Source organism: Syngnathoides biaculeatus, chromosome 2 (assembly GCF_019802595.1).
Source record: "Syngnathoides biaculeatus isolate LvHL_M chromosome 2, ASM1980259v1, whole genome shotgun sequence".
In the NCBI taxonomy this organism is placed as follows: Eukaryota; Metazoa; Chordata; class Actinopteri; order Syngnathiformes; family Syngnathidae; genus Syngnathoides; species Syngnathoides biaculeatus.
Genome location: NC_084641.1, coordinates 8,974,081 through 8,992,700, shown reverse-complemented (window position 1 = coordinate 8,992,700; position 18,620 = coordinate 8,974,081). Strand labels below are relative to the sequence as shown.

The window sequence follows — 18,620 nt, the reverse complement described above, 5'->3', positions numbered from 1 at the left end:
AGCGCACATATAAACATCCATTTTCACCCAATTCACACTTATGGGCAATTTAGAGTCTTCAATTAACCCACCATCCACATTTCTGGGATGTAGCAGGCAGGGATGGGGGGAAAACATGCAAACTCCACACAGTTGGGGCCGGATTTAAACCCGGGTCAGAACATTGAGGCAGATGTGCTAACCATGTGATGTGTATGTGGTGCATATATATATATATTTAAAAACTCTTCACATGCATTTAATTTACATTAATTTCTAATTAAATATTTAAAAATTAAATTGTTTGGAAAATGTTACTTGTGCATTTTTAATACACTTTTCCTCCTCCCTAATCTCTTCCCCCCTCACCCCCCCTTTTTTTTTCTTTCTAAAAATAGGCAGGGACCTTGTACTTGGATCTCTCCTAAAGAACCTAAGTCAACAAGGAAGTTGTATGGCATGGCACACCTTTTATTCCTTCTTCATTCCTTTCGTCATTGTCACCAAGCGTTGAAAAAAGGTAAGCATGGCAGCCAAAGCTCTTCCGTCGTGAACCTCACTGTTTTTTTTAAATTTGTTCTGATTATGTACTTTTTGTTGGTGAGGAGTGGTCCAAGTTAATTACTGCCGGAGAACAGCTAATGAGTCACCAAGTCAGTCAGGTATTTCAGCACAATCTACTCATGCAGTCCCCACGACATGACATGACGAGGTTTCTTCATTTTGTATTGTTGTCACCACGATGTACTTACAACCTGCATGGAAAATGCTCATTTGTGCCCACTAATTTAGCTAATGAAATAGGTTTGATATGCAAAATAACTAATATGTGGCCACGAGTTGAGCCATTTGTGCAAACAAAATGGTGTATTTATTTGAGGGTTTACAGGGGACCCTGACTCATCTTTGTTGCAGGCCTTTCATAAAGTGGCTCACGCTCAAAGTAACCTTTTTTGTGTCACGTTTGTATATTTACAGCAATTTTCTCTCAACTTTAAGCTGTTACATAGTTAAATCCAAGTACTGAACTATCAATGTAAATTTTAAATAGAAATTAAATAAATGTCACATTGGAATGTAAGTTAAAGGTTAACTCTTGAGTCAATGTTAAATCTAAGTGATCTAAATGATAATTTATTCAAAGCTATATCTAAATGTGAGAAATGTGCTAAAAAATATCCTGTAAATTTGACGTAGACGAGTACGCGTTATTAAAGGGGAATTCCGGTGGTTTGTATTAACAATGTATCCAATAGGTCATGTAATATGTACTCTATCTTGACAATGTGATGTTAAATCCTCTCTCATTTAATAGTGTTTTGAGAAGATTTTCATCGACAATTCCGAATTTTCAGGGGCGCTGCCATTTTCGCGAGTCACATGACCTACGTGGGCGGCTGTGACATGTTACGTGCCATTCCAAACACTCGATTACATGGGACACCATTATGACCAGCTCTGATTTCTCAGATTTAGAGAAAAAGAAAGTGTACTCCCCAACCTGCCTTTGTCACAGTGCTAGATTTTTAGCTCTGCTCCTAAAATCCAGCCAGTTGAGATTGTGGAAAACTTTTAAAGATATACCTAGATGTGAATGTGAGTGCAAACGGTTCTGTGTTTCTACATGCCCTGCGATAGGCCGGCGACCAGTTCAGGGACCACTTTTTCAAAACAGCACTTGCCTCCCTTGTCTTGACTGCTGCAATGAGCTTCCTCCAGTGGAAAAAAAAACAAACACATTTACAGTGAGGATAAGCAGTACAGGAAATGGATGGATGGATGCATGCATTGGTCTTTGCACATTTTAGCACTTCAAACACATTTACTATATTTAAAAAAAGAAAATGATTTACCTTGCTGTTCAAGTCTAAATGTTTAACCTGTGTATCCATCCATCCATCCATCCATTTTATTAGCTGATTATCCTCATGAGGGTCACGGGACTGCTGAAGCCCATTCCAGCTGTCAACGGGCAGGAGGCGGGGTACACCCTGAACTCGTTGCCACCCTATCGGAGTTCACAAGGAGACAGACAACAGTCACAATCACACCGAGGGGCAATTTAGAGTGTTCGATTAATGTTGCATGTTTTTGGGATGTGGGGAAAACACCGGAGTGCCCGGAGAAAACCCACACAGGCACGGGGAGAACCTGCAAACTCCACACAGGCGGATCCAGGATTGAACCCTTGATCTTAGAAGTGTGAGGCCAACGCTCTAATCAGTCGTGCCACCGATTTTACATACATTTAAATCTGAAAGTCAAAACTAAAACTTTCAGGTGAAATGAAATATTTAACCAATATACACATTAAAATTCGAGAAACTTTAAGTACCAAAGTAAAAGCTTCTGGATGTCTGTATGTCGACAAATAAATCTAATTTTGGGGGTATACAATACAGTAGAATAAATATGGTGACAATAACTACCTAAAACAAACCTTTTTGGAGAAACTTTATTTGATTTAAGTGTCACATTTATGAAGGTTGCAGGCCTCTCCAAACATTTTTTATTACTGTGTCGAAAATTGCCCCGTCAAGTCACGTCTGGATGCTCTACTGTATATGTTTCCCCTCCAGAAGAGGAAACTTTCCCTGGAGGAAAACCCAGAGAATGCAACTGATCAGCTTTCCTATGCTTACCTCCCCGGTTATCAACCCCACACGACTCCAGAGTGCACGCTGACGTTATTTCAGTGGCAGATCGAGCAGGAAGCCCGCAGGTATGATGGCGTCGCTCCCGAGTTGCTGAGCTCACAGGATGTGGACGGCGACACGTATGTATTATGGACACCTTAAATATTCCACTCTTCTCCACGCGTAAGCTCTACGCCTCACAGTGCAAAAAGTATACGCTGTGAGACGTGGATGTAAATTTAGATACAAACCTCTTTTCTCTTCGGCTTTTAGGCACACAAGCCTCATCAGTGCCTTGTGTGAGAGCGATTTCGCCAAAGCTTGGGGAAATGAAAAAAAAAATCTAAATAATAATAATCATCTACATCTAAATAAAAGGAAAAATGAACCACCTTAATGCCAAAACCCAGGAAAACCTTTTTGGTTTAACATTTTGTCGAGAACACAAGTACATAATTAAGTGACATCACACTCACAAACCCAAAACTTTCACTCAGATTTCGTTTAAAATTTATATTGACTATTTCAAAGATATTTTCAATTTAGGACTAAGACGATAACATCATAACCAAAATAATATTGTATAGGTTGCATGCAATGACGCGTAAGATCCAGCAGGTGTCAGACGCAGTTCCGACACAGTATCAATACAGTTTGGCCAAAATGTGGCAATGCGTGACGAAGCCTCGTGCACCCATCACATCATTCACCCACTTAACTGTGCATCTGTTGTTATTGTAGCCAGGCATTTGCATTGTTCAGGCGACTTCTAGGTCGAGAAAGGCACCCACTTCTTTCGGGCATTTCCACAGGTCCATTACGGTCAGCGTAGTTGTGATGTTTGTCATCTAACTTGCTGGAATAATTGCACAAATAAATCAACTAACAATTTTGCATGTGTTACTTTGGTTGTGGATGAATTCATCACCTTATTTTTTATTTTTCAGTGCTGCGCAAAAACATGCACTGTTGCAAATGTATATTGGCTGTCTATACCATGCATTTTCATAGATGAGCCATCTACAATTAGCCCTTCTTTCTAAAAGCTGATCGGTCAGGCTACTTCTACTTTTGGCTCATATTTCTGCTAACTTTTGACAATCATGTTTTGCACCATCCTCATGACTTTCTCATGACGTGGTAAAAATTGTTGCTGGGTTCGATGTCGCCTTTTTTTCCCAGTATGCAGTGCAGTGACTGCATGTGGTACTCTTAGAATCAGAGGATTGAATAAAAACTATGCTTGAACTTGTTTCTACACTAATAGATGTCACAATAACTGCTCTTGCACACTGTTGTAATGCACATGTTACGCTGAGTCTCTATGTTGTACTGAAACTGAGGTCATAAAATGACCTTTACAATCTAGTATCTACATAAAGGATTTGCTATAATCTGACACTAGTTCCTTCTTTATCTCACAGAAAGCTTTTTCCATTTTAATAATGATGCCATTTTGAGGTCTTCCTCATATTAATTTGGTCAAAGGCACAGTTATTGCTGCATAGTTTGTTTGTGGTTTTAGTACATTAACTACAACTATTTTTTTTCTATCATCTAAAATTGTTCTTGCTGCGCTAAGGTTGTGTCCTAAGCTCTTATCTTGTTCTGGCTAACCTTGTGTCCCTCCTGTGCTAAATCTTTTTACAATGCTATTGTATCACTTTGCAAGTTTCCTTGTGGGGTGATGCAAGCAAAACACCATCTACATGAAGTAGAATTTGATCGCCACTTGATAGTTCAAATGTGGAGATACTGGCGGTCGTTATTTATGAATAAATTGTTGGCCTTTCACAGTACTCTTGAGGTAACCTGGTAAATGTGTATTTTTAACTTAAAATGCAACTGCACCTCAATCCACTACTGTAAAAACGTTTGCATCTGGTCTTAATTAATTCAGCAATGTGTGTGTTTTTCTGGGACACAAGGTGCTCGCTGTGTTAACAGCAGCAATTACTGCTTGGAGGTCTTGAACCGTTCTCCAACCTCCTGATGGGGGTGCCTTTTTTTTTTCTCGAAAAATAAGTGTGTTGGAGGGAGAGTCTGGACATTCAATTATTACCCCTGCAGTAACTAATGACTCAATAACTGACCTTATGCCGACTAATGCATCTGGTAGTGATGGATATTGTTTCATCTGTTTTTGGTATAAATTGTACAGGTTGCGCTCCCCAAATGAGTCCCACATCTGATAGTCCTATTGACCATATGCATTCTGGTACTTCTTTTTAAAATGCTTCCTCTTCCTCTGTTAAGAGGTATGAGTTGATACTGTGTCACTTTTGATGAAGGTGACGTCCTGAACTAACCTGTAGTTTTCAATTTTTCCTCATCTAGTTTCCAATTAGTTGCCGTTTGGTCTCTTGACGAAACCTCACAACCACTCCGAGTGTGTGTCATATGGTTTAAACAGTGACACATGTGGCAACATTAAGCGTCTGTCTTCCAAGGCCTGTGGAAGTCTGAACCTTGTAGCTGCCGTCCCCAGATTATCTGTGTGCAGATAATCAACTGTTATTTATTTATTTTTTTCTCTTCTTTTTTCCGGAGTGTATTTGTTGAGTTTGTTTCCGTAATGAAAATCTGGGCCTGGAGTTTTTTTTTTTTTTTTTTCCTTTTTTGTACCACATTGTTACATTACGAAAGTCTTCATTTATCTTATCCTGTTGTTCTGTAAGGAAATGTTCTGCTTGCTGTAGCAGTGTCTTTCCCATAAAAGTTATAGCTTGTCTGTTTCTTCTTATCTTTCAGAAAGTTTTGCACATGGAGGGCATGGTAAACATATTTCTCCTATGTGTCAGTAGTCAGGCCAATGTAATGTTTGTTAACCCAGCTGTAATTTGTGTCTTTTAAACCTGGACGGAGAGCATGTCAACAGCTGTTGAAATGGCCTATTCGCCATCAGGCCACTGTAAATCTGGAATACAGTTGTCATTCTTACTCTGTATTCCTCAAAAGGCTCAGCATCTTTTGTTTTTCTCCTCCTATTTTAGTGTAATTTGCTCTGTCTAAAATGATGGGTTGCTCTCTGAATTTTCAAATTTTCCTTATCTTTTACTATCGATTCATGTCGGCTTTGTGTGAAGTGTTATTTTCCACAGCCATTTTTAACATCCATAGTCCAAGTCCTATACACTAAATAGTCAGGTTGGCGCCATTTTGTGTGTCGGGGTTGATTATTTGGATCCTTGGTTAGAGGTCACCCAAGTTGGCCATTTGTGCAGCAGTCTGCACGGGAGATAGTAGTCCTCCCAGTCTTTACGACCATTTCAAGTCAGTTCCGTCTGATCAAGTCATTCTGTGTGGTGGTGTAAATCAGGGTAGAGGGGTGTGGTTGGTTTTCTCTATTCATTATCGTGTTCTTTCCTTTTTCTGCCTCCTTCCTCTCTTGTAACCAGCATGAGGTATCGTCATACCCATCTTAGGTCATTTTAGTAATTGAGCATGTGGTTTCGTCCAGAACGGAGTTGCGACTGTTTGGATCTTGCGGCCCGTGGAAGATCGGTTTCGGTTTTGTCCACGTTGGGGGTTGGGTAGCTTCCAAGGATGACGACCGGTTTGTAGCCGGCTACCGCGTCTTCAACCGCCGTTCGATGGAGCCTCCTTAGCCCGTCTCGGTAGGCTTGTTCGTCGAACACCGTGTCAGTGGGGATGTCTTCGTCGATGTCATCACGGTATGGCCGTGTACTCGGCGTGAGGACCTGAAGGTGAGCATGGTGTCCAGTGCAGGGCCCAAGATTTTTGGGCGGTTGAATGTTGGGATCGGCAGGTTATTGATTTTGATTGTTAGGTTCGTCTGAAATTCTCCCATGAAAGTAGTGAACGGAGTGGCTGTATTTTTTCGTTTCGCCCAACTGTACATCCCTGGCAGTCTTGTTTACATGCCTTTGTCCGCGTACTGCACTTGATGTAAAAAAAATTTCCTGTGCACATCTGGTAACCTTTCAAGGCCAATTGGTGGCGAGTGTCACTTCCGTCTTACAGGGGCCATTTTTGATTCTCCCGCAGATGTCTCCATATAGCTGTGGCTCAAGGGCGAAGGGCTCTGGCGTACCTGCTGGGCTCCAAGATGGCCGACTGCGGCGCTTTGGAGGTGAAGGACCGTCACGGACAGGTACTGGAGCTCCCTTTTGTTTTGCGGAGTGTTTCTTTACAATTTAACAATTGGGTTGTCGTCCCTCAGTTCCATGAACAGTCGGACATTTCAGCCGCGCTTTTCTCCAATAGGACCCTTTTGCCTATGCGTCGTCTTTTTGAGATGTTTGGTGATGAAGAAGATTACTTACGTGCCATTTACACACAAGCCGCATCACACCTGATCCCACATGTCCTGTGACCTTGTACGCAGACGCCGCTTCAGATCGCTGCGGTGGCCAATCAACACCTAATTGTCGATGACCTCCTGGCGCATGGAGCAAACATCAACACCAGAGACTCATGGGGCCGCTCACCTCTACACGTGTGCGCTGCCAAAGGATTCTACCTTTGTCTTCAGGTTGGGACTTCATTCATTCATACATCCATTTTTCTCAACTGCACTGCCTCACCAGGGTCGCGGGCACGCTGGAGCCTATTCCAGCTGATTCTGGGCGAGAGGCAGGACGGGTACAGCCTGAAGAAAGAATTACACATTGTATATTTAAAAGAACCCCAAAAAAACTTTCCCAAGAATGTTCCCACGAGCTTAATGCTAACACAGTGTGTTAGACTGAGTTAGCATTAAGCTAATGGGCACATCTATATGACTATCATACTGCCCCCTAGTGGTGAAGGTAAGTGCACCAGAAGGAGCAGCACAGTGAATTGAAGCATTAAATAATGCTGCACAAACCTTCAATTTGTTCCGTTGTCTTTAGTAGGTCATTACCATGTTTTTATAAAAACAACATAAATAAAATAAGTCATGAATAAAATGACAGACAATTGTTATTTGCCTCACAGGGCACAGTGGATCAGCTGTTAAAGCATCGGTCTCACAGTTCTGAGGTCCCTGGTTCAATACCGAACCCGCCTGTGTGGAGTTTGCGTGTTCTCCCCATGCCTGTGTGGGTTTCCTCCGGGCACTCCAGTTTCCTCCCACATCCCAAAAACATGCAACATGAATTGGACACTCTAAATTGCCCCTAGGTGTGATTGCGAGTGCTCCCTGCGACCCTTGTGAAGATAAGCGGCAAAGAAGATGGATGGATGGATGGATGGATGATGGATGGATGGATGGATGGATGTTATTTGCCTAGACGGGGGATTGAAACAAAGTGCCTCCATAGATGTCCTTTTATCTTGTGTGTCTCCACAGAGCATCTGGACGACTTTCTCAGGACGTCTACAGATGATTGATACAGAAGTATTCAATTATGAGGGTGAGTTATCTTTTTTTTTTTTTTTTTCTAAACTCCTTGACCCAAAAAGATGAACGTAAACCTCAAATAAGATTCTCCCACCCCCCCCATTTGGAGGACTAACCGCGCTTCATCTTGCGGTTCTGTCTCACAATGCTCTTGAAAATGAGTGGAGGAGAAGGCCTGATACTTGTACCAGGGACCAGGACCAGGACCAGTACCAGCAAAGGAAACAAATGTATGCTCTGTGTGTCGAGGCCCTGCTCAACATGGGCGCCTCCTGTGGGACTGCGGTAACTCATCTGTTCTGCACCGATACACTTATATATATATAAATATTTTATTCACTGTATATCTTTTCACTGGACAACACCCAAAAATGCTGCTCTTTGTTACAACGTAGTCCATCTGCGCCTCAGTTTCTAAACGTTCAGGTCCCGCACCTGAGACCTCAAAACACTAATGAGTCACGTGACACGAAAGTGCTAAACTGGCCAATTGAGCCCCATTTGGACAGTTTCACTTGGAGGTATGCTCACTTTTGTTGCCAGTGACTTGGGCTTTATAGGCTGTCTTATTTTGAGGTGACATTAATACAAGCAAAGTGTCATTTATTCAGTGTTGTCCCATGAAAAGCTAAAATACTGTACAGTATTCACAAAAAATGTGAGGAGTGTTCTCACTACTTATTGAGATACTGTACGTAAAGAACACAATCCAATTTATATGACGGGTGTCATTTTCCTTCCCGCAGGACTTAAAAAGCGGACGGACGTGTTTGCACATGGCCGCTGAAGAGGCCAATCATCAGTTGTTGACGATCTTCCTCAAGCAGCCGTCTGGGTTGAGCAGTCTGAACAACAAGGTTGCATTAGTAGATCGCGAGCTGTCACTTTGGGTCAGACTACTAACTGATGAAAATGTATTTTTGTTCATGTACGTTTTTTTTACGTTTTATTTCGGTGATTTGTCCTATTGAAACATATGCTACTGAATTCATTTACACTCACATTTGTGATTAAAATGCTATCTCACTCACTAAGGAGACATAGACATATCTCTTACACATTACTGAAATTATTTCACACACTAACAGACGCCACCGACGCGATCACACGCTACTGAAATTCTCTTAAACGTTTCAGTAGCGTATATGAGAGCATTTCAATGGTGTGCGTGAGAGGTCATCCAAAATGAACGTAATGTAAACCTGTGTGCCCCTGACGGCCGCTCTCATGTAAACATTTCAGACTTTCAGCGGCAACACGGCCCTGCATGTCGTCAGCTCCTTACAAAACCATCCCGCTCAGCTGGAGGTACTGAAGATGCTGATGAGGTGGGGAGCCGACCCCACGGCGAGAAACCTGGAGAATGAGCGTCCCTGGCATCTGGTGCCTGAAGGACCCCCCGGTGAGAGGGTAAGGTGGGACCTTTCAGACATGGTGTTAGCCAACATTTCAGAAGTTGAAATGGAAGAAAAAAAATCAGCAGCGTGTTTTCCCAATTTTTTTTTACGTTTAGAATCAAACACTAACCCTGTCATTACCAAACGTAGTGCTGAGGCAATTAGAAATCTCAATAATAAAATAGTGTTCTCGTAACCCGAGTAAGTGTAATGTATATGTCCTCATGTCTTCCCTCACAACACCATCAACCTTTTCTTTGGTCTTCCTCTCGCTCGTTTGCCTGGCAGCTCCATCCTCAGCACCCTTCTACCAATATACTCACTCTCTCGCCTCTGAACATGTCCAAACCATCGAAGTCTGCTCTCTCGAATCTTGTCTCCACAACATCCAACTTTGGCTGTCTCTCTAATGAGCTCATTTCTAATCCTATCCAACCTGGTCACTCCGAGCGAGAACCTCAACATCTTCGTTTCTGCCACCTCCAGTTCAGCTTCCTGTTGTTTCTTCAGTGCCACCGTCTCTAATCCGTACACCATGGCCGGCCTCATCACTGTTTTGTAAACTTTGCCCTACATCCTAGCAGAGACTCTGCTTAATTTTGTTCTTTGTTTTTATGTCTAAATTCAGGTGCGTCAGCTACTGAGAGGAAAGCGCAGCGATGCCTGAAAGTGCTCAAGAACAGAACACTGTCAGTTAGACAGTCTAACGTAAATATTTGCCTTCATGATGCAGATGTTGGTCGTTTCAGTGAAACAAATCATTGCGATGTAATACTCAATGAGCAAATGTAGGAGATCTTGTTCATCGTGGTTTTTTTTATGATAGGTTTTAGAGTTCTTGCGTTAAGGTACGGGGCAGATGACTGCTCAGCACACTGTCTCACAGTTCTGTGAACTGGGGTTCAAATCCCAACCCGCCTGGCTGCAGTTTGCATGTTCTTTCTCTGCCTCTGTGGGTTTTGGCTGGGTACTCCGGTTTCCTCCCACATCCCCAAAACGTGCACAATAGACTAAATTCTCTTTAGATATGAGTGGGAATGTTTTCTTTTTGTTTTGTGCCCTGGGACCAGTTCAGGGTGTTCCCCATCTCTCACCTCAAGATGGATGGGATGGACTCCAGCATGCCTGTGACCCTTGTGAGGATAAGGGATTGAGAAAATTGATTTTGTTCCCCTGGTAAAGAGAAGTTCTCTTACCTTGCTGATGGTAACATATAGGCATTACCGGAGAAGGGAAAAAAAAATTCTCAACACAAGAACTCTAAAATTTAGCAAATATGTAATACTCAAATTTGTGTGTTGTATCTACTTGTGTGGGTTTCTGTGATGTATTGCAACTACAATTAACTTGGGATTGTGGCACATAACGAGATGGGTTCAAGTCCAAACTATTCACTTAAGCACGTTTGTGTATTTCATTTTTCTTTCCATAAATGCAAAATGTTTTAATTTTTTTTTAACTATTGAAATGAATGATTGATCTTCAACACTCAATAGTACTGATTCTAAATAGCAACTATAAGATTTATATAGAGTGGATTTTCCCCAGTCTCTTTATCATTTTAAAGTTAATAAAAAAAAAACATCTGATTAAATATCTAAACTTGCCTTTTGTTGAGAACGCTGATCACTCCATGCATTTCATTTATGACTTTAAATATCCACACCACCTTCATCCATTAGAATACCATCTATTCTTGTGAGGAAAAATGCATTTGAACATCTTCAAATGAAGAGGATGCATCAACCAGGTAAATATTTTTATATTTGATTCTGATACCTTAAACTGAACAAGTCTATGGGGCACATATCATTAAGTCCGAAAAGACCAGAACAAGAACATTAACAACTGCTGAAATAAACATCTGAAGTTACGGAAAGGACTCAAGACAGTGTGTTGGTTCAACATATGGCACATTACATTTTTCTTTCATGTTTCAGAGGTATACTTTATAACGGCACACAATAAAATCTAAACTTCACAGTGACTTTTTTTTTTTTTTTTTTCCATTAAGGCATGGAATGACATATGAGGCAATGACTTCTTCTGCATCGTGACACACAACACCAAGACAAATACACACTGCGTAGCGATCCAATATTAAATTATTTTAAAATAAAATGATCTATGCATTTAATTCATTATGACTGGACAATATGATGTAACAGCTTCTTTAATTTAGTGCACCCTCATAAATATGTATTGAAATGTAATATATTTAATATAATTCATACATGTAGTTGTATGAGCTCCGCTAAAATATATATATATATATATATATATTCCGTTTTTATATTGTGTATATTTTTTACATGGAGAGTTGCCGTTGGCGTAGGACAATTACGATTGTTGACACGGCCTTTGTTTTCTCGTCCTCTGACCCTTGGGTGGGGCTCAGTTGGTTTTTCTTCAATGTCTGAGAAGTGTGGCTCCTGACCAGCATTGAGATATCTGTTGGCCTTGTAGAAATAAAATTGACTTCACACATGTGACTCATCCAAGTCCAGATCAACAGCAGAGAGGGGGAGGGGAAGTCTGCGAGGTGAGTGCCGAATTGCGGGTGTGGACAGCAGCGGGGTGAGGAGGGGGTTTTCCGTGCCCTCATCCTCACCGAGTTGTACCAGGGTGTTGCTTTGCGGCAGGAGTGCGGCGGTGTCTGCGTCCCCGGGGCTCTCTCGGCTCCCGGAGGCCACGGGCGGATGGACAAGTGGGGTCGGGGGGAAGGGAAGCGGGGGCGGCAGCGGCGGGCCAGGGGCCGGCGTTGTGCCCAACACCGGGAGGGGCGGCGGAAGAGGCGAGGAAGTGCGGGACAAAGGGGAGCTGGTTCTAGACAGGGTAAGTGGTGAGCAGGGATGGGGAGGTGGTGTTGGGGTGGAGGTGCGGGAGATGGAAGGGGGTGGCGTCAGGCTGCTGCGGAGGCCCCACTGTTCTCGTTTCTCCTTGATACTCAGGGTAGGAGCGACCTGCAAAAAGGAACGTACAGTACTTGTAAAGTAGGAATTATCTTGGGCCATTTTGGTGCAAAAAAACTATAAATTGAGTTGAGGAGCCTCACTGACACAAAAGTAGTGCTGAAAGGGAAAAAAAAAAAAGAAAATACAAACATATGAAGTGTAATTTCTTATGTTCTGACCCAGGAAAATATATGGTAAAATGTTAAAAATGTGAGATGTGTAGTTATGTAAGTTGACAACGCAGACTGCGCCCTTTTAATCTTGTTCCTGTTTGTAGCCATTGTTAGTGGAAGCTGTGCAACTCAGCGAGCAGCAATAGTTTTGTTCTTTTCAATAAATCATGCATATGAAAGGGCCACTGTCATGAAATGCACGATTTTTAGTATGTTATTAATGAAGAAACAGTAGCCGGTATGGTCCCATGCCTTTTTTCACCACAAAACATGATTTTGACCTATATGGCTTTTTGTAACTCCCGCCATGAAAGGGATTTGATTTCAACAAGAAGCAGGAAGTGACGTTGGAGGTAGTTGCGCGCTCAAGCGGACTCGTTTGTTTCTATTAGTTTTACCTGTGGGAAGATAGCTCGTTGTTCCTTCATGTTAGCTAAAATGCCGGCTCGTTGCATTGCTGGACATTGCTTGAACACTCGGAAGGATGGATTTACCCTTCCTAAGTTTCCAAGAGGCCCGGTTCGTCGTGAAAAATGGATTGCATGGGTACAAAGGACGAGAGCGTCGTGGGTTCCAAATGACAAGTAGGTGTGTATACAGCTACTAAAAAAAAAAAAAAAACGTTTGGGGGGACCACATAATCCGTCTCTCATAATCTAACAAAAGATCCGCGTACGTGTGACAGGGGTGGTAAATGTGTCGATGTGTACGTCGGACAGCTTCCGTGTCGAGCTCGCAGGCAACGGGCCACCCCGGCCTACAAGGCCGGCGGGCCGGGCCGCGGTGGTTTGTCTCCGCCGCGGAAGTGGATCGGACGGGGAGGCAGTTTGGCTGTGATCCGCATATCATTTAAATATGGCTCGAAACATTAGGGTAATATTGCTCTGGTAACTTCGCTCGGTTGTGAGATGTCTTCGTCTTCGAAAAGAGCTTCCGTGTCAGAAGGAGCATGTCCCATTGTAGGGGCCACAGCGTGTTTTCAATGGCGAATGTTACGAAGTTACGGAGGTGCCGTCATGGGCAGGAGATGCAGCCAATATGGCGACCACTTGGATGTCAACTTTGTGCATGGATGACGCGCTCTCCGCTCATATTTAACGTATATATTATAACGATATATGTATTTTTCATTACAATATCTATAGGGATGACACTTGACCTTTAAGATTAAAATGTAAAACAAAACAGTTGCAATGGAATTTAGAATTGCAACTAAGGAGTGATGTTCATTTTGTGTTTAAGTCCTTGGAAAATTTCACCCCTTGATCCAAAACATTTGGGAACCCCATCGAGGCAGCTTTGATCAAAAAATAAACTAGATCAGAAATTGGCACCTGTCTTTTCGCAGGGCTGTGCAGGTCGGCGATGACGGTGGCCGACGAGGCAGGGGGCACTTCCAGTGTGGGGGGCTTCGACGTGGCGGGATTGCTCTTCCTGCCCTCAACTGGAAGATCTGTGGCACTAGGAATCAAAGGCTTGCCGGCTCCCACACACATTTGCTGGCCTTGTGTCTCCGTAAACGTGACCGATCTCTTTTGGTCTCCTTGCGCTGCTGAGGGCGCACAACACGCATGTGCACATGGTTAAAAAACACAGCGGTTGCTTGCACGTCTACACAGACACTCTTCAACTGTCTAGCACATCAGCACCACTGAAGGAGGCGGGTGTTTGGATGGGGTGCAAGACAGACATGCAGAGCGGCCTACTGGGTGAGGTTGCAGAAAGAGGGGTGCGCCATTGCAGGGTGGAGAGGAAAGGATAAGGGGTGCGTCTCACCTTCACAGTCCAATAAAGTTTCTTTGATTCGAAACAAAAGGCATGGGACAGAACAGAGTGAGAAATATCAGTCTGGTTTGCGGTGACAAACATCGGAACAGACACGGGGTGCAAAAGAGGACACGGGTGAGCTCACTATCACACTTTTGTGTGTAATGGTTCAAGTTTGGTGCACAGTAAGTTGCACCACTAATTAGACCCGATAAGTCAGCTACACAGTAGACCCCCGCCGTTTGCATATCGCAATCAGTGAAAATCTGCAGATGATTGAACAAATTGATAATTCAACTCCAAAGATGATTAAATATGCAGGGACAAACCGCTAGTCAGGGTTTTAGTTGGTTACACTTAAAAAAAAAGGAAAAAAAAAACTGTCAAAATGTGAATTTGCAGGTGCCAAACTGCCAGTATGCGGGTGTCCACTGTGTACAGCATGTGTCCTTTGAAGAAATGTTACCCAGTGGTTTATTTTTGGGTTGGATGCTCCTGCGAGTCGTAGAGAGCCGAGCTCCTGTACGACCACGGGGTTCGTTCTTTGGAATGGACAACAGGGGGCGCCGCAGCTGCAGGACAAATAACAAAAAAAGGAATCAGAGCAATCTTTGGGTAAGATAGCATCATATAACCATGAGGGTGAATCTGGTCCCTCGACATCTTTCAAAATCAAACTTTTTTCTGGAGGTGAAAGGGACAAGCCGAAAGAAACACACACACACACATGGAGATCAAATTTTTTGAAATTAGTCGGATTTTGGTAAAGTATAGTCGATCAGCAATGCGGCCATTTTCTGGAAAATAATTTCTAAGTTATCGTCGAGCGGCGTCGAGAACGTCAAGGACATTGCCCGGAACGTTCAGAAGCACTCATGAAATCCTTGAGCAGGTTGACGTCTCAGCCCTAGTTGGTGTTTACCTCTCAGTTAACGCGAAGTCATTGAACTGTCAACATGGCTGCCGCGAAAGAGAAAGACCCGGGGTATTTTTTGCTTGGGACTGTCCCAACCGCGGATGATAAAGTCATCAAAGGAGCCAAACTTCCTTCCAGAAAACAGATTCTTCTGTCATTCATTGCTGCAAAAGGGGAATTCCAAAGACAAGACGTCGCCAAGCCTATCAGGGAAGCCGCAAAATCTGTCATTCAGGAAGTCGTGATTTTTTACCAGAAAGCGAGGATACCAACAATTGCGGAAAACAAGATGTCGGAGAAGGTCGAATCGTTATACACTGATATGCAAGAGCTGATGAAAATTCCGAAAGATCGACAATTGTCAGGAAGACCGCTTAAACGCATCGAAGATTTCAAATCCGGGTTGGACGAGACGCTTCCATTCTGGCCACGTGATATTTTCGATCGTATTTTGAATGAGGACGACCGCCTGTTCCTGAAAAACATGATGGAGACCAGGACGAATGTGATGGGAGGCATTGATTCAACTTTGGCCACAACCGAGAAGAAAGTCGCGAAGCGTATCAAACAAAACACCATGCGCATTGAGAGAGAACAGCAACGACAGCTTGAGACAGAAGTGAATAAGGAACTGGTCGAAGAAAGAAATGATTCCGCTCTGTCTCTTCAGTGACAGTCTCGACAAGACAGAGAAACGTGAAATAGAGGAAACAATGATCTCATTACTAAAGAAAGCACATAACGAGAGTCGACACGGGACTGGTTATGGGAAGCCAATTTTCCCCCGTTTTGACCCTGAACATACAAATTTGAAAGATTTGTGTTTATGCGATTCGTGCAAATTCTTTGAATTACTTGATATAGACACTGTTTATCTTCATGAAGATCCCGAACAATGGCAGTCAATGGAAAACTACCGAAAACATCAATCTGTCGTCCGAAACCTGAGGGTGACTGACGACAGCGCCGAGAGAGGTGCAAAACTCGCTGCCGAATTTCTAAAATCCGTTGAAATAGAAAAAAAACTACCAAGATATTTTGCAAGTTGTGGAAAATGACAGGAAAGCTGTACCAAACCAACGGAAGAAAATGAAAACCGAAATTGAAAATTGGTATTTGTATTTGTAGACTGTAGACAAACTGAGAAAAATGTAACATTTTACTATTGCAGCATTCTGTAGGTACATTTCAGGATGTATGTTTTGAATGATGGATGTTCATTTGAATGAATATTTTACGAATACATTTTAATCTTTCCTTATGGCTATTTTTTAATGAAATCACGGATATTTTATTGCTTGCAGTCCATTGATGCGAGTAGAAATGTAGGCTTTAATGTGTCAATTTGACTGATGCAATGTTGAGATTTCCATTGCGATGAGGAACCTCTAAACATTGAAATATTTCATCCGAATTTCACCATTTTACTTTTAATATCAAGCCTCACGCTAGAAAAAATGTTCAGTTCAAAAGACTCAAGTTTTCAAAATCAAGGGGGACCAGATTCACCCTAATAACCATCACAATGTTAAAACCTTGCAACTAATGCTTACATAAAAATCTACAACAACTAAATAACTTGTGTGACATCAGTGTGAAACCTCAAAATCACATTTTTCAAGAATATGGTATGTATAATGCGCTTACGGCCACGCTACCCTGAGAACGCCCGATCTTGTCAGAACTCGGGAGCTAAGCGGGTTTTTGCCCTGGTTAGTACTTGGATGGGAGACCGCCTGGGAATACCAGGTGCTGTCAGCTTCTCTCCCAGACTAAATGCAGAGGCGTTGTGTCAGCAAGGGCATCCGGCGTAAAACTGTGCCAAACAAATATGCGTTCATCTCAGATGACACGCTGTGGCGACCCCTAAAGGGACAAGCCGAAAGGAAAAGAAGAAGAAGACGGTATGTATAATGGATATTTCGGAGTGGACGTGAAACAAAGGCAATTCGAGAAAAGAGTCACCTACCTTACACGTTTTTGAGATTCGAGAAGTTGTTTGATGGATTTTTTTTGCTCAGACTTGCACGCACAAATTTGAGATACGAGCACTCGATGCTGGCCGCAATTTCAACTCACTTCACATTAAGCAGCAGTTTGGCAGTGAGAGAAAAAAAATCTTCAAAAAGAGGATTTCAGTGTCATGAGTCGACGATCCTGCCTGCTCTGTGTTTGTTGTCATGAAGGGGCGCAGCCTGCTGTGCACCCCCGGAGCCTCATTTATCAAAAGTTCATAAAGCGTGTATAAAGTGTCAGTATAAACATTCCCATGCAAATTATGGGATTTATCAAGTTGTATAAATGTATGCAAATCTCTGACCATGCGTACACATAAAACCTTGCAGTACAACAATAAATCTCACTTAAAAAAACACTAAAACGGTCACCAAAGCCATCTGAATGCACACAGAGTCCCTTTCTTCCTGGAACCTTTGTCTGAAATGCAATCTCTGTCAATTGACTGTCTTTGTCATACCAAAGCGACTCCAACTACAGGAGACAAATTCCTTGTGTTTTTGACACAGTTGGTAACATAGATTCTGATTCTGTGTTACAACCATTTAAGCACGGATATTGAATGTAAACAGTGTAGAAACATTGCAATACTCACAGGTATATATTCTTTATCCTCAACAAAAAACAAATAACATTATCTCAGCTTTTTGAGTCGCTGAATGTAGTGGTGACTCTTTTTTTGTTAGCGTCTGTATGACTGCTATAACGCCCACTGGTGGCAAAGGCAGTGAAAGTACAATTACCGGGGAATTAAATTGAAGCATGAAATCATGATGCACAAAACTCGCAGGCAGAGTGCTTGTTCCCGTTTTAAAAACACATTTAATTCAGCATTAAGATTTTGATTGTTTTATGGGGGGAAGCCTAGAATAGATTATTGGCATTTCCAATAATTTCAACGGGGAAAGATGATTTGTGATATGACTCCGTTGCGAGCAAGGTCACAGAACAAATGAAACGTGTATCTCAAAAGCATCAGTGTACTCAATCAGCATATTTTGTTGATGCCACAATTGAGTATTTCTATCGGTGATTAGATGAAAATGCCCCCCTCCAAAGTTTTGAAAACTTTTACCTGTCTGAGGCCTCTCTTCCTCCCCAGTGGAGGCTGGATGAGTAGGTTTTGCTGACCGGGCTCGCTCTGTACACTGGCAACCCTGGTAACAAACGGAAATATTCATACATATAACACGTGTGTGATTGAGATGCAATAATGGCAAAAACAACACACACACACACATACAACAATTACACTGCTGGGCCACCCTTGCACCAATCCTTTGATCACGACTGCTATTCTACTCACTCACTCACTCACAACACAACACAACAGGGGATGGAGGGGGGCTGGAGTAGCAATCCTGTACAAAGTTTCCCTGGCGACTCAGGATGCAGTTTGAATCAGATCTCTCTCATAAAACAGAAAACGGCCAAC

At 42.6% G+C, this 18,620-nt stretch overlaps 2 protein-coding genes and 1 pseudogene across 22 annotated transcripts in view; 2 read left to right on the top strand and 1 right to left on the bottom strand.

Moving 5' to 3' along the window:
* Positions 1-377: 377 nt before the first annotated feature.
* nfkbiz (nuclear factor of kappa light polypeptide gene enhancer in B-cells inhibitor, zeta) lies at positions 378-11,340 on the top strand. 6 transcript variants are annotated; one of them, XM_061831175.1, is made up of 10 exons: positions 378-499; positions 585-641; positions 2,653-2,755; positions 6,624-6,729; positions 6,964-7,110; positions 7,912-7,975; positions 8,072-8,247; positions 8,709-8,819; positions 9,205-9,364; positions 9,988-11,340. In XM_061831175.1, exons 1-10 carry the CDS (start codon positions 439-441, stop codon positions 10,149-10,151), a joined length of 1,149 nt encoding a protein of 382 aa, XP_061687159.1. In that variant the 5' UTR covers positions 378-438; the 3' UTR covers positions 10,152-11,340. The 6 variants fall into 6 exon arrangements, with proteins under 6 accessions (XP_061687159.1, XP_061687202.1, XP_061687168.1 ...); XM_061831218.1 differs by having other exon boundaries at positions 9,205-9,372; XM_061831184.1 differs by having other exon boundaries at positions 386-499; positions 2,559-2,755.
* A 145-nt stretch (positions 11,341-11,485) lies between these two features.
* The window catches only part of LOC133506582 (protein unc-80 homolog), a 61,003-nt gene continuing 53,868 nt past the window's right edge, over positions 11,486-18,620 (bottom strand). For 15 of the 16 annotated variants that reach the window (XM_061830857.1, XM_061830907.1, XM_061830888.1 and 12 more), the window contains 4 exons: positions 18,261-18,342; positions 14,720-14,825; positions 13,821-14,038; positions 11,486-12,322 (listed from right to left, as the gene is read on the bottom strand). In XM_061830857.1, coding sequence (XP_061686841.1) covers positions 11,840-12,322; positions 13,821-14,038; positions 14,720-14,825; positions 18,261-18,342 — 889 coding nt within the window. In that variant the 3' untranslated portion in view covers positions 11,486-11,839. The remainder of the gene's footprint in view (positions 12,323-13,820; positions 14,039-14,719; positions 14,826-18,260; positions 18,343-18,620) is intronic. The other variant, XM_061830871.1, reaches the window with a different exon arrangement.
* On the top strand, positions 16,811-16,930 carry LOC133497377 (5S ribosomal RNA; annotated as a pseudogene).

Coding starts and splice junctions, on each gene's coding strand:
- nfkbiz (XM_061831175.1), top strand. CDS start 439: ATGGCACACCTTTTATTCCTTCTTCATTCCTTTCGTCATTGTCACCAA. Junction 642..2,652: donor TGAGTCACCAAGTCAGTCAG/GTATTTCAGCAC, acceptor ACACGACTCCAG/AGTGCACGCTGACGTTATTT. Junction 9,365..9,987: donor GGTGCCTGAAGGACCCCCCG/GTGAGAGGGTAA, acceptor GTCTAAATTCAG/GTGCGTCAGCTACTGAGAGG.